This window comes from Barbus barbus (assembly GCF_936440315.1).
Source record: "Barbus barbus genome assembly, chromosome: 28".
NCBI lineage: Eukaryota > Metazoa > Chordata > Actinopteri > Cypriniformes > Cyprinidae > Barbus > Barbus barbus.
This window is the reverse complement of record NC_136756.1, coordinates 9,668,827-9,684,818: the sequence shown is the minus strand read 5'-3', so window position 1 is coordinate 9,684,818 and position 15,992 is coordinate 9,668,827. Positions and strand designations below refer to the sequence as shown.

The 15,992-nt window shown below is 35.2% G+C and overlaps 1 protein-coding gene across 2 annotated transcripts in view; it reads right to left on the bottom strand.

The window, feature by feature from the left end:
- pdlim2 (PDZ and LIM domain 2 (mystique)) overlaps window positions 1-15,992 on the bottom strand; it is a 57,983-nt gene that overhangs the window by 37,999 nt on the left and 3,992 nt on the right. Inside the window, exons 1-2 of one of the 2 annotated variants that reach the window (XM_079383544.1) lie at window positions 14,699-14,838; window positions 2,285-2,416 (exon numbers count right to left, since the gene is read on the bottom strand). In XM_079383544.1, coding sequence (XP_079239670.1) covers window positions 2,285-2,380 — 96 coding nt within the window. In that variant the 5' untranslated portion in view covers window positions 2,381-2,416; window positions 14,699-14,838. Of the gene's footprint in view, window positions 1-2,284; window positions 2,417-14,698; window positions 14,839-15,992 lie in introns of those variants that run through there. The other variant, XM_079383543.1, reaches the window with a different exon arrangement.

Below are 15,992 nucleotides of genomic sequence, written 5' to 3'. Positions count from 1 at the left end.
CCCAAACAGCCCGGCACAGAGAGGCCCTGCAGACTGCCAGTCAGCTCTTGTTGTTGTTGTTGTTGTTAGCTGAAAGCGAAGGGGCAGAGGTGCCATGTCTGAGGACCTGCTCAAGTGCCAATTAACTGTTGCTACAGAGACGCACAATGGAGCGCGTCTCATGTAATCAGAGTACGGCTTGCTTCACGTGGAGTGCGACTATCCTTTCACTCTGTGTCTGACTGTGGTGAAGACCTGAGAGACAGATGAGCGCTTACACTCATACTTCACTAAAGAATTTCAATTATGCAGTAACTCTCATTGGTGTCAAGTATTTTTATAGTAATATCTAGGTAGATAGTTTCTGAAGTTTTTCTCATGCAACAGTGTCAAAACATGTATGTAAAGCTTAAGGAATCACAGAGAGTCTAAAAGGGGAGTTCAGACAAAGGCAATAAAAAGAGGGGAGCACAAGATGTGCGCCCATGCCAAACTCTTGCTACTACACTTTGACCCGTCTCTCCATGTGGCCCTTTGGTGCCCTGTTAAAAAAAAAAAAAACACCCCGTGCTGTTCTATTCTGTGTTTTTTACAACCCCTCTCAATACCAAAGGTCTCCTGCACTGCATGGACACGGTTAAGCACTTATTTTCCTCACATATTGCCTGTTGAGGGAACAACACAAGCATAGAAGTCTGAGACAGTGAAGTCCCTAAAGAGTAGTTCACACAAAAATGAAAACTGTATCAAGCACATTTACTATATTTGATGAACTGAATATGTGTGCTGACTAATGTCTGTGTGTGAATAAAAGACTAAATTAAATGTTTTCATCAAATAAAGCAATCAGAGCTCTTTAGAAGTCCTGCAGCCTTTCACAATGTCTTTATGAACTTTTTAAAGCATCAAAGTTTTTGATGCATACATTTTCAATGGAGAGACAGAAAACTCTCAGGTTTCATTAAGATTAGCTTCAATTGTGTTTCAAAGAAAAATGATAAGAAGTCTTAGGGGCTTGGAACAACATGGGGGGTTGGTGAACTGTCCCTTTAATAGTGCATTTGAAACAGTGTGGTAATGGGGAAACAAGGATGATGAGAGCCATAAATTTGAAAATCTCAGTGTTCTAAAGCGGTTTGTGTTTAAATGCAATGGAATTCTTGGTTACAATGCAGATGTGACCAGGATCTGAAAGGAAAAGTTCCATTAGTTGCCTTTAATTTGAAACACTATGGTTTATTTCTAGATCACAACATGGAATTCGTTTTCATGAAATAAACTTTTATTTTTTTACTTGAGAAGAACCGTTTTGGTTCAGTTTGAAAACTGTCCCAAAGCCCATTAAAAACAAAAATAAATGGGTTCCAGACTAGGTGGCAGAAGTACAGCAGATTCTGAACTTCCCAGCTGAAAAACAGTCTCACAACTGCCTGAGTGTTGAAAGCTTGAACTAAAAAAAAAAAAAAAAAGCAATTGATTAACCTGTTCTGAGACCAGTCTCACGCTAAATAAGTGTGAACCCAACATATTTTTTGTTTGTTTATAGTTGTAGTCCATACCAGTTACCAGAACTATATTCATGATGTGAAAAAAAAACAATGAAAGATATAGACCTTTAGAAGATGCGTTTTCTTTATTTTTGATAAAAATTCTAAAACCGGTTTCACTGGTTTTAATAAGGGTCAACTGAAAAGTAAAGAGTCCTAATGGAGTTCAAGAAGAATCTCCATCTATTAACAAAAATGTATGGGTTACTCTGGTGTGGAGTGTAGATAATTTGGTCCCAGTGATTTTCAAAGTTTTTTCCACCAGCCACAGGGTTGATTTTGTAAAGTTTATTGGGGTGTATGATGGAAAACTTTCTCGGATGTTTACAAGTTGTTGGCGATAATAGTTTGGATGAGTTTGAGATTTTTCTCTTTCTTATTAGATCCATGGTTATGTTTGGTTTTTTGTTATTCCAAGGGGAACCCATTGATTCATGCTGTGCTTAAACCTAACTTTTATACATTGTTGCGTAAGTTCATATTCATATTTTCTATTATTCTAAAAAGAGAATGGAGAATACCTGCAAGTAGTAAAAAAACAAACAAAAAAACAATAGCTTGACCATCTGCAATGTAATACAATAACCAGAAACTTCCTCTTTAATTATACAGGTCTTGTTTGGTTGAAGTAGTCAGGGAGACAGAGTACAATACAGTGTGTAATGGGAAAAGTCATTGCTTTAATCGCTGATGCAAAAAACAAAGAGATGAACAATGTTCTGGACTGGTACTTTGGTTAACGGGGATGAAAACTTTACCTTGGAAACTGTTATGGCCTTCTTGAAGTCTCGCCCTCCAGAAATTCTGAATCCCCAGGGGGACGGGCCAATCAGGTTCACTGTAAATGGCATCATGTGACCACAGGCTGCTGCCCGATGCTCTCAGGAGTGCTGCGAGAGGAAAAAAAGAAGGAGTTTGAGAAGAGGCAAAAAACCCACAGATGGAGAGAGCGTCGGTCAAGTTTAATTTGGCATCAAGCTGAAATGCCACAGATGTGTCTCATAGTTTCCACATCTCTGAGCCACTGGCTGCTGTTGAAAGGTAAACTACCTTCACCTGCTCTTAAGAACACCTTTCATCCTATTCCACATGACTGCAGCTCAAATCCACCGACACTGTAGCAATCAAGAATCATAGAGAGGTGCCACATGACTGACATTCCTGGAGCGCATTTTCAAAGCTGTAGCATCCATAAGGAGAGCGAGAAATCACTTTAGATTCAGTTTGAGTTTCTTAACCCCCCCCAAAAAACGCAGTTTAATATTTTCTTCAATATTAATGATTAAAATTAGTGAAAGAGTTTGTTAAAAGGATTATACTTTTGAACTAAGGAGCCATCATTTTGATAAAAAAGTCAGATGCTGTTGCAAAATGTTAAAAATAAGGACAAGGAATCCAGTTTAGAATTTGTCATTTAAACAGATTATTGGGTATAATCTATTTTAAATAACTAATTCACCGAAATTAAAATGATTTTAAAACAGGTATTAAAACATTAACAATGGCTATTAAGCATTTAAAATATCTGAGCTACTCAAATCTTAAGCTGGCCAGATAAAAGTGAATTAAATCATTACAATATTCACAATGCTGGTACTTTAACAGCAACAAAATAATATTGCAACTATATCAAACATTTAAACAAATAGATAAAGACTCAGCCATTGTGTAGACCTTAGTAATCATGGACATTCATAATGATGAGCTATTTGGAGCCATGCTGGTTTACTGTACCCACTTCAAATGCACTGAACCTCATTGAGACCATGGTAAGTGGTGGTGCAAACATTTATTACTAACATATGTGCAGGGCAACGAGCACCCATGTAGAAGACCTTAGAGTTTACAGAGACATTTGCTCCATACAAAAACCAAGCAGAACCATGGCAAAGACCACCACAGGATTTAGTAGTCAAGACAGCTTGCTCTTCAGACAAGTTTTGAGGCCAAAAACTCATAGCTTTAGTTGAACGCAACTTGATTTGCATTATTTCCCAATGCCAGTTCCCTGCTCCCCATTCATTTCCTGCATTCGCTCTATAGTCACTGTAAATAAATGGTTAAAAAAAAAGTGTGAAATACATAAATTATTAAGTTAGTGTGTACATGTCTTGGTTTATTCAAATTATATATAAAAAACATCCAGTCAACCAACAATTCACCTCAAATTAAAAGAATCTGCATCAGATCACGTCAGTCTATCTGACACAAATATTCCTTAAAACTAACTAGCTCCAAAAAAAACTAATTTTAAATTTACACACCCTTGTATTGTTCCAAATATGCACAACTTTTTTTCTTCTTCTATGGAACATTAATAGATAAATTACGCATGCAACCAAGACTGTGCTGGTCGCTCTTTAACATGTAATTACGATAAATGGAGACTGAACATTTCAAGCATCAAAAAAAGATGCAAATGCGCCATAAGTTTAATAAAAGTCATCCATATGACTTGCTTATGTGACAAGCCTTTTCGAAATATACAGCGTACTAATAGCTTTGTGGATATAGACACTTTTGATGGCTTTAGAAGGCTTTTTGAAGCTGAAAAGCTCCAGTCATCATTGCAATTGGATGCAAAAGAGCAACTGGAACATTATTCAACTATGCAAATGCATTGACTACCAGTGGGAGTGCAGACAGTGTTCTGCTGCCTGATACAGCTCTATATGTGTTTCAGTCAGTGTAAATGATAACAATTTTCATTTTTTGTGTGTTCTGTCCCTTTAAGGATACTGAAGACACCAATGAGGCCTTGGCCTGCAGCAGCCTTGTAGAAGATCCCACTAAGCCGTTGATGAACTATTTACCTGACAGCTAAAACATGCCTGGACTCTCTGGTGGAAACTTCAAAAACGAGAACTTTTTGCTGTCAGGATGAAGTGACGTATGAGAACCGGCTTTGTTGTCAGTCAGCACATGGGCTCTGGAATGTGATCTGTGATGTTTTATAGCTACTGTAAATCTCAGATTAGAAATACGATGTAAAACTACTGTTTTTGGGCGTGGGCAGTTTGTTTTCCCTCCGATACTGAACTGAATTTTACAGCCTTTATCGGTCCCCATCGGTCTGCTTACTCACCTTGATTTGACCTTTGATAGTTTCAATGTACTTATGCAACAATGAAGGAAAAAAGCCACTGTTCACACCTAGTCAAAAGACTCCAGTCATTTAAAGGTTGGTCCACCATACTCTTAAATTTTCAGAACTATTTTCAAACACAGACTGCACAAACTTACCACAAAGTCCTACTTTGGGAAGAAGAAGAAAAAAGGCATTTGTTATATTGTACATTAGGGGCAGTATGACAAACCATGCCATTTAATTCCATAGTAATATTTAGCTGGAAATTCTATTTAAAATGTTTTGCATGTTAAACAGGCATTAAAGCCAAGTTAAAGTTAATAGTAAACACTTTTATAACACTGTTACTGTAAATATAACCTATGCAAATATCAATGAACTTTCATTTCTCATACATTGTCATGCCTAATTTGACAAACTAATTGTTTTTTGTTTTGTTTGTTTGTTTTTATAATTTAGACAAAATAGTATTTTAAAATGAATGAACTTCTAATGTAAATTTATTTTTCATACTGCACATTATAATAGGTCTAATTTGACATTTAAACAAATTTTAGTTAATTTTTTTAGACAAAATAGTATTTTAATAATAATTCATTTTTCATACTGTACATTATAATTCTAATGCCTAAAACGACTTATTTAAAAAAAAAATTTTTTTAATTGAGGAAATAGTATAGAATTTTAATATGCATTAATTTCAATGTAAATACTAATTTTCATACTGTTTATAATACTGTTAATTATTATGTTATGCCTAAATTGATTTGTATTTATTTATTTTATTGTAATTTAAATTTTTAGATGAAATGGTATTAGAATTTTAATATCAATCAAGAAAATATTTGATCATATTAATATCCTTAAATGAAATACTTGGTAAATCTAAAAGACAGTATAACTACTTCCTAAAACGTTTGAAAAACACCTCTCTTACATTCTTACTCACACTCACATGTAAATCATTCATGACTAATAGCACAAATATATCTTCTAAAATACAAACATATTAGCATAAGCTTAGCATAACCAGCTGACACCATTCACTCATATAGTGTCATACCACCCAGCCTTATTTGCACATATACAGTACCAACTGTGTTTTGAAAAGACCACATGGCTCATACAGCCCTGATAATGAAGTAATTAAAGAAAGAATTTAAGGAATCTGCCCATGTAAACACTGTAGATAGGTCAGCGTCTGTGTCACGCTGTCCTGAATTTAATATCAACAGGAGAAAGCCTGAAATTGGCTCCATACACGGGACAAACATAAACCCGCACGCTCTCATGTCTGTCCTACCCAGCGTGAGCCAGCTGAGGCTACGGATGTCGCTGCATTCTTGGAGAGTTTGGTCCAAGGGAATGCAAATCTACCCCATCATTAGCTCTCCAGGCAATTAGCAGCCTTAACGATGCCTCTGTTCGGGAGGATCTCTCTTAATTACTGTGGCCTCTAGAGACTGGCTGCTCTGCGCTGTTGTTGAGTTTTTTTATGTTATCACAGAGGAGGCGGCAGCCACATTTCCCTCCCCTCAGAATCTCAATTAATCCAGCATGTCAGCGAGGATCCCGGTTGCTCTCATTAGCATCAGCCAAAAAGAAAAAGAACTACGTTACTAGATTCACACAGAATAACTGCACTTCTATGTTTTTGTTGCTCTGAATGAAGGGGAGAAATTCTGCCAAATTAATTTGAATACGGTAATTAAGCAGTCGATGTTGTTAAGTGCCTTTAGTGTTGTCACGGTACCAAAATTTCAGTATTCGTGGATTTTCCAGTGAAAATCTACAGTTCTCGGTACCAAAGCAAAACACAAAAACATGCTAATTAAAATACACATTTTTATTAATAAAGTCAAACAAAAATAAAAATGTACAAAAATCAATACCATTCTTTATACTTATATTACTTGCGGAAAAACTTGAAACACAATTTTAAATAAGTATGAAAAACAAGTAAACAAGTTTCACCCAAATTTAATTAGTATTTTAATTAATTTAAAATACTAATTTTAAATAATTTTTTTTTTTTTGGTAAATAAAGGGGATTTACTATTAAAATTTAAATATGGAAGAAATAGTGCGATTATTTCTTTAAAAATAAAGATTTATTAATTTTTTCAACAGTAGTAATAGTATCACATACGTTTACTAAATAATAGCAATATATTTCTGGCACAATGTCTTTAAGATAAACCTTTATTTTGACGGGTTGCCATGAATACCTTTAAATTTCTGTGTGTAGCTATATGATATGACGCTGGTTTTACTCAAATGAAGTTCTGGAGATGTTGTTTATGTATTAATGTCCTCTTTGAGACGGCAGATGATAAAATCACCACGAGCGTCAGGCGCGATTCAGTGTAAGTTAGTAAAAAAAAAAACTTGCATCAACATTTGAATCAACTTTTGCAGCTTAATATTTACAGATACTAGTCCATGTCGCGATTTGATTTAAGTGTAATGACCTACTTTTGATTAATTCATCCAAACTTTGACAAATTCTGTGACATTCCGAGTTAAACTGTAAACTCCGTTTTTATAACTGGATTCCGAGATTCCGTCCGCGTTTCTGCATCGCGGAAATCATAGGGCCGTACGCATCCAGAACTTAAAAAAACCTGGTACCGTGACGTTTTCATTTTTTTAGTACCGACTTGGTACCGAAGTACCGGGTCTTTTGACAACACTAAGTGCCTTGTTCCATTTATAGAAATGTTATTTGATAAAACCAAACCACTAGGATGGGATATGCATAGTGATCGTAGCTGTTTATAATGTGTTTTAGGACAGTTGGAATACTGTATTAATCAAATTCCTGAATTAATTGATTTTATATTTTAAAAAGTATTTTTTCAGAAATACTGCACATTTACATTTTTCACCTAAATAAATTCTGGTAAATAATATTTCTGGTAAATACTCCTTTAAAAAGTGTTTGATTATAATTTTATTATTAGTAGACTAGAACGTGTGGATATGTTGTCATTCTCACACTATAATACTGAACTGTGATTTCAGTGATTTGGACTATGAGACGGACGCTTGCTTCTTGCACTCTGTTGCACTTCACTTTTGCTTTAAAAAAGGATTTCATAGAAATTTGGATTTGATTTATTGAAATATTTTTAAGTGAAATTGTAGATTTTTTTTGCAGGACATTAATCGTCTAGATTAACAGATTAATCGAAAAAATTAGTCGATAGATTAATCGAAATAAAAATAGTTGTTAGTGGCAGCCCTAGTGACAACAGTTGGTGTGATTATTCGCAAATGGAAGCAACACAAAATAACTGTCAATCTCCCTCGGTCTGAAGCTCAATGCAAGATTTCACCTCGTGGAGTCTCACTGATCATGAGAACGGTGAGGAATCAGCCCAGAACTACACGGGAGGATCTTATCAATGATCTCAAGGCAGCTGGGACCATAGTCACCAAGAAAACAATTGGTAACACACTACGCCGTGACATCACAGTGACCCAAAACACACGGCCAAGGCAACAAAAGGAGTGGCTCAAGAAGAAGCACATTAAGGTGTTTGAGTGGCCTAGCCAGTCTCCAGACCTTAATCCCATAGAAAATCTGTGGAGGGAGCTGAAGGTTCAACTTGGAGAGGATCTGCAAAGAGGAGTGGGACAAAATCCCTCCTGAGATGTGTGCAAACCTGGTGGCCAACTACAAGAAACGTTTGACCTCTGTGATTGCCAACAAGGGTTTTGCCACCAAGTACTAAGTCCTGTTTTGCGAAGGGGTCAAATACTTATTTTACTCATTAAAATGCAAATCAATTTATAACTTTTTTGAAATGCGTTTTTCTGGATTTTGTTGTTACTCGGTCTCTCATTGTTAAAACAAGCCTACCATTAAAATTATAGGTTGATCATTTCTTTGTCAGTGGGCAAACGAACAAAATCAGAAGGGGCTCAAATTATTTTTTGCCCCACTGCAAGCACCTGACTAATCCACAACAAACAATCAATAGCTTGGACCTGATTCTGAACCTTTTTCATAATCAAGGGAAGGAAAGGCAGAGAGGGTAGGTCTGCAAGATAAAAATAGACATTGTTCGGCTGACTGGGAAAGTGAAAGTATTTGCATCTCAAAAATAAAAGGCAGGTTTAGGGAAGTCCATGTTTCCATGTTGACATTTGTTGGCGTTTGCCAAAAGACCATAAGCTTGAGTTCTTTTGCTTCAACGAGAGGAAACTTAAGGAGATGTGAGAATGGAAAACTGGCAAATCGGTCAACTGGTTTTACGCATTTAGATACATAGTAACGGCTGTGCAATGCTAACTGCACAGTAACACAGGATGAGCTGATCCTCTTGCTGTTCTTATTAACAAAGTGAATGGAATCTGTGTCCGCTCGGCGTGATTGTTTCCTAACAACACACCTAACCTGCAGCTATTAGCTTTTTGTTTCTGTCAGCATCAGTCCATGAGACAGCTCAAAGGTTAGGGCCATCAGGGACTGCCATTACTGCTTCAAACTGGCCAACTTTCCCCTCACCTTGCATGTTTTCACAATGACCGGTCTTATGACATTATTTCAAATGAGGCATAGTGTTATGATATAATACAAGAATAAATCAAAATACCACAGAACTGTAAGAATGGAACGTAAACTATTACAGGAACTTGTTTCTGATGAAAAGCCAGTAATCCAGGATCTGAATGGAATGAGTGGTTTTGATGTGAATGAGTCGAGGCTTTAAGTGTTGAATCAGTTCTGCACTGGAATAAATTCAAGAATGAATTTGGAAATTAAAATGAAAACCAAAACTAGAGCCGCATGATTCTGGATAAATAAAATAATAAAAAAATAAAAGATTCTAAAGAGAAAAATGTGGTGCAGTCAATGCAAAAAGTCAATGTAAACAGTTAAAGTTTACAAAAATATTTAGCTTTCGCCAAATTAAGGTAGTATGTCAGACCTACTTAAAGAATAATAGTAACATAATAGATATTTCCTTAAACTGTGTATCTTCAAAATCAAGGTTTCTGTTATCAGACCTCTTTCCGCTTATATTTTCAACCCATTTTGTCTTAAGTTTAATGGCATTTTGACATAAATTGCAATGGTTGTAATTTTAGTGCAGCCCTAAATCAAATGTATTCTCAAGCCCCAACTATCAACCAATGTCTCAAGGTCTGTATTGTGAAAATCTTTTACACTCACAAAACCAAATTTTCTTATCAGGAATTGGCCAGAGCTGAGAGGCTGTCAAAAAACATTTGCTTAGTTACAACCGTTTCACATCCAAGTGAGGGGGTGTTGGTGTCTGTGAAAGAGAGAACGCATAAAGCTTTCATTTTGTACGGTACATTGGCACTCAGTTTAAACTTGAGAAGGTCAGAGGATTTCTGAGAAAAGGCTAAAGAGCCAGTGAAACCCGACAAGCCAAACATAAGGTTTTAGCACCCATCACTACAAAGTAAGTTTGAGGATAGTGAAACGGTACAAGCTCACAAAATTTGTCAAGAAGTCATTTCACACTGAACAAAAAAGAAAAAATGTGTTTTTTATAAATGAAAGAATTTGAAGTCTATTTTACAACTAATAATACATTTTGCATTCTGAATTTCACATTATAACAACAGTAGCTAATTATAGTAATTATAAGTAATTATAGCTGCAGGAAGTTGCGTTTATAATTTTGTTCAGTGTAATTGTATTAAAAATATACTAAATTGAATCAGTTAACTATTTGAATCAAACTGTGTACTGAATAAAACAATCTTTCAAATTTGAATCAAATTTGCGTACTGAATCATTTAAGTTTTGCAAAATTGCTTGAATAGAATCCCATCAAATCAAGAATCAAACCAACTCAAATTAAGTAGGCCCTACATATTTTTGCATCGCACCTTTCACAATACACAGTTTCAAAGCAGCTTTACAGAAAATCACATTTGTTTTTATATTTAATATTTTCATGCCATTTAGCAGATTAGAGCTGGGCAATAGAATTTACATTTTAAGATATAATCAAGCAGTTGAGATTTGCTATATATCACTTTACATTTACATAATCTCAAAGAGTTTCAACCCACTTTAAATTAAAGATTATTTATGCATTTATGTATTTACTGTATTTATTTATTTGCATACGTATGTTTATTTTTGCATTGCGTTGCATTAATGAGAACCGGATGCAAAATGTTGTTCATTTTGCATAACTGTCATGAAAATAATGCCACAAAGTATAATAGTCTTTTTTATGCAAATGATTTCTCTTTTTTGTCCTCTAAATTTTGCGATGAAATATGACTCCAAGTTCTTAATATTTTAGCTCAATTTACAGATCTACTCCCATTTGTGGTACAATATTTTCCTAAATGTAAAGTTGCTTATCAAGCTATTTAATTCTTTTCAAATCTGGCACCAATCATTCTGCTCAGATGCTATACTGAGATGCTTACAGAAAGCCCATTCTGCCTCCATCACAGTAAAAACTGAGTGACCAGACGGTAAGGTCAGCCAGGAAGCTCTCTGACTGAAATAGCATTCAAATTAGGATATTGAAGCTGAAGTGAACCCTAGATATTCACAGCAAGCATCACATCCAGTACTTTGAGAAATGTCAGAACATCTGGTTGTGCAGTAATTACTGCTCCTGCAGCCACTCAAGTATCTCCATGGCCTATAGAATTCAGTAAACATTCCAGGTTCAAACTGAAGGATCGTCTCTTGTTTTGCAAAAAGTGCCTCACCTCAAAAAGATTTCCCAAATCAAAACACATCCTGTTTAAACAAGTAGGTTAAGTTAGTCTTAAGTCTAGCCAAGGCAAATGCTGTATATTGTGCTGTATATTGTGCACATATTTACCCTGAGGGAAAACATTGTGAAAGCTTTAATAAAGTTGAATACCTATTTTATTTTCATACACCAAACACCTTGAGTGACTCATCAAGGGCTAGAAAGCTGTTCTCCAAGAGTAATGGGAAAAGACACCAATTCCAGTATTCAGATCTGTGGGAAAGATATATCGGAAGCAGTTACATAACATTTTTTCATGAAGCGAAGGTCTTCAGTGGATATTTGTGTGCCTGTGCGAGTCTATATTGCTAAACTTTGCCATCATTTTACTGGTGTTGTTTTGGGTTACATCTAAACAAATCTGGTGGAAGATGTGAATGAAGACTTCCGGTACAACAATACTACATGACATGACAGATGTGGCCTGGAATATTAGCATACACTCACACACCTCAAAGTCATCCAACAGCTCTAAAACTTTTCCATATCACACACACATTCATTTCACCCATGTGCATACTTGACTAACTTTTATGCCAACTTGGTTTATTTCATGGGGTCTGAGAGCAGTTTGCATGAATTGTGGCCTTTAAATGAAAAAAAAAAAAAAAAAAAAAAAAAAAAAAGTCAGACCTTCTCAGGAAGTGGACCGTTTCCTACTCTAGTAGGCTAATACTGAAAATATTGACAATAACTCACTGCTAAAACATGATAATTTAAGAAATAAATTTAAAATATTTTTTTTAATCAATTCTTTATAATGGCAGACCTGCTTCTCAGTCCAAACTCAAAAGCATTAATTCAGTAATTTATTATATTTGACAATCATGGAATGGGAAGTGAAGACTAATAAGAAGTTTTGTTGCACTTGAGTAATTGTTCTATTGTTTGAAATTACTTTCTCCATTCTTTTAATTACTGGAAAAACATGAGAATTATTAGATGACTACGAAAGATTATTTATTAGTATTTAACATAATAAGGGAGTCTTCACGTAGGGTGTGGTGATAAAACGATAATGATAATTATCACAATGTAATTTTCTTTCATAAAATGATAACAAGAGCTCGATAAAATGTTTGATGTAATGTTTATGCGTCATTTTCATTTTACAAATTGCCATCATTTACCATGGATTTACTATAGTAACACTAACTGCACCATGGTATTGTGGCAGAAATGTGGAATATTCATATAGAATTTTATCATAATATTAATGTAGACATAAAATGTATTAACTGAGTAACGGAATACAATTAAAGTATTTGTTGTGATTATAGCATTTGCGCATTTATACTAAATGTATTGATACAGCACACAAGTCATTTCCATACAGGTACATTTTTACCATGGTATTGAGGTGCTGTATGTGTGATTTCAACTGTGGTTATCATTATCTAAATGTATGCATGCTACTACGGAAGACCAATAAAACAGTCAGAATAAATACATTTCATCATAAAAATTAGGTTGTTACAATTTTACCGATGTTTTTACCGATGTAAAAAAAGGAAATGTTCTGACCATAAAGAGTAGTTAAACCACAATTAAAGGTCTAGTTAATGTTTTTGAAACTATACATTCCCCTCCCATCAACACAGACTCATATGTGTCTTTAAAGTCAAACTCAAAAATCTATCAGACGCTTTTATCCAAATCTATCCGACTTAAGATACACTGCATTATTACACTGCACGTCTTATCCACAAATTATGTGACCAGGGTGTGTTCTGAGTTTAAATCACACTACAGACTTAGAAAAGATTTAGTATCACATATTCCAATTACAAGGATTCAAAGTATGAGCCGTACAGTAATAAATCAATACACTGAGTCTATAGTGTAGCTGCACACCCCACACCTACCGAACATACTGTGCTTTTTCTCCCATGATCCACTCCCATGAGTGAGTTTAACACCGTCACACCTGCCCAACACACACCCAGTCAGCACAGCACCACACTCATGCCACAGATACACACCACCTCCCCGTTCTGGTTAAAGCACGCCAGAATAAATCATTCCCCACATTCTTATCACATTCAATGACAGTGAGTCAACGCTGATACCATCCATCATATTACTGATGAAGAAACAGCAAACTACACAGTACAACAAGAAGAAAAGAACGCAAAGGGCGTTGGGTGGAGATAAACAATAGAAGACATGAGCTCAGTCTGAATAATGGACGGTGTGTTGGTATTTGAAAATTTCACTGAATGATTCATTACAATTTTGCATTCCAGTGGTGGCTAATTACCGTCAGTTTTCGATATTTGGTATTTATATCTTCATGACGCATGTTACGCAAGGCGGTTCACTCCTCGGGTATTATGTTTGATATGTTTTGCTGTCATAGAAACAGGTATTATGATCATGACTCAAGAGCAGGAGGAATTCACAAGCTCTGCGTTCTGACAAGTATACCTTCTTACCCACGGGCCACAAAAAGCTAAGAAAAAAAATTAAAATTATTAGTTAATAGGCTCCTATGGTGGTCCTTTGGTTTACAAGCCATTGTATAGAACTGTCACGATAGCAACATTTCAGTAAAAATTTCACGATTCTCAAATGGAACAGCAATTTTCCTTGTATGCATAAAATGCTGGAACATTTTATTTAAAAAATTTAATTCAAATTTTAAAAATTTTAGTAAATTGAATTGCGTTCAATTTTATTTGATTTACATATAATTTGCTTTAAAGTTAAATTAAATGTTCATTTTAAATCAGATTAAATGGCACTAAAATAACTTCAAATTAAACAATTAAAATTAAAAGAAATTATCAATTTAAATCAAATTAATATTACATAATTTAATTACGAAAAGTTCAATTTAATGTTAAAACAAAAAAAGATTGATTGCAATTAGATTAAATTTAAATCACATTAAAATATTAAAGTAAAAAAATTATTTAAATCAAATTAAAGATCAATTAAATTGCATTAAAAGTAGGGCTGGGCGATATATCGCATGCGCATCTCATCAGTAAAGCCGGTTCCTTGATTAGCGCTAAATCTCCATCAACCGGCTAAATCTCCAGCTAAATCTCCATCAACCGGCTAAATCTCCATCAACCGGCTAAATCTCCAGCTAAATCTCCATCAACCGGCTTTACTGATGAGATGCGCATGCATATCACATGCGATATAACGCCCAGCCCTAATTAAAAGCTAAATTCAAATTACACTTAAATCAACTTAAATTAAAAGTTACATTTAAATCAAGTTCAAATTTCAATCAAATTAAAGTTTTTATTTAAAGTTTAATATAGGGTTATAAATTAAAACCTCTTAAAAAAAAAGTCACATGAGCTCACCACAAAACAGATGAATTCTCAATCCAGACCCAGTGTGCAAGCTTCTATATTAAGCTTTCCAGACACGGTCATAGAAACAAGACTGCACTTTTCTATATTTGCTAACACAGCCATCAATTCAGAACTGACTCATCTGAACTGACTCGATAGCAACGATAAGCAGCGGTTAAACACTGTTGTGACTTTTTGCAAAGGAAGTGGTTAGAGAAGACCCAGTTTTTGGTAAAGTATGCATGCAATCGAGCATAAGTTTTAGGCCTCAATTACAGAAAACATGGAGTAGATTTTGCCCTGAACAGAGAAACTGTGGTGCAGACAGACATACGCCATCATTACGACTACCATATTATCCTGTTTACTGCCTTTAAATAAGAACACAGACAGCCTTCAACTGCTACAAAACAGAGAGACAGCACACAGGAAATGTGGTAAGAGACAGAAATCCAGCAACAAGATACCACATTGTGCACACAAACAACTGAAAGCACTAGAAATGAAGAACACAACCACTCTCCATCAACCTCAGTGAGAGAATGCATCTTTATGCAGCAAGTGACATTCTATATGTCACCCTTATATGGAGATGGTTTGGGCGTGAATTATGCTAATAACCCATATTAAAGACGCAGTCACACCTAACTTCACAGTTAAGCAAAAATGCAAGCTCATGCAAAAGAAGTATCTCGCCTTCAGGACGTTCAAGTCTGATGCACTTGCAAATTCATACAGCAAGATGATGCTAAGTCAATGAGAACATTTACCTCGTTTGACCTGTATGTTTAAAGGGAAAGTAGATGGGATATATTCACATTTTGGAATTTATTATTTGTGATTTATTAATTGAAATCCTACAGCATGACATCACGTCCTGTTGCCAAATTCTTTGCCAACTTTGTGTATGTGTATTTGTATAATCCGGATTATTCACCTTCAGAACAAAAACAAATGCATGCCTGTGCACCTCCTGTGGATTCTTTTGCCTGAGAACCTTTTCTGCAGATAAAAGAAAAGATGTACACACAATTATGAATTGAAAGAGACACTCAGTGTCTTTCATCATCAACAGCTGACAACAGATCATATCAGAGCAGGCAGTTTCCTGTGTATTTGAGCATGTGGTGCAAATTCTTGCTAAACCAAAGAGAGACTAGAAACTTTGCATATGCTGGAAGCATCCAAAAACTGTGGTTTCCAAAGCAAAAAAAAAAACAAAAAAAAGTCTAGTTTGGTGCCAACTATGAAATAACCATCAGAATATGGAATGGAATGGTATGGAATTGTTGCATTGCATGTG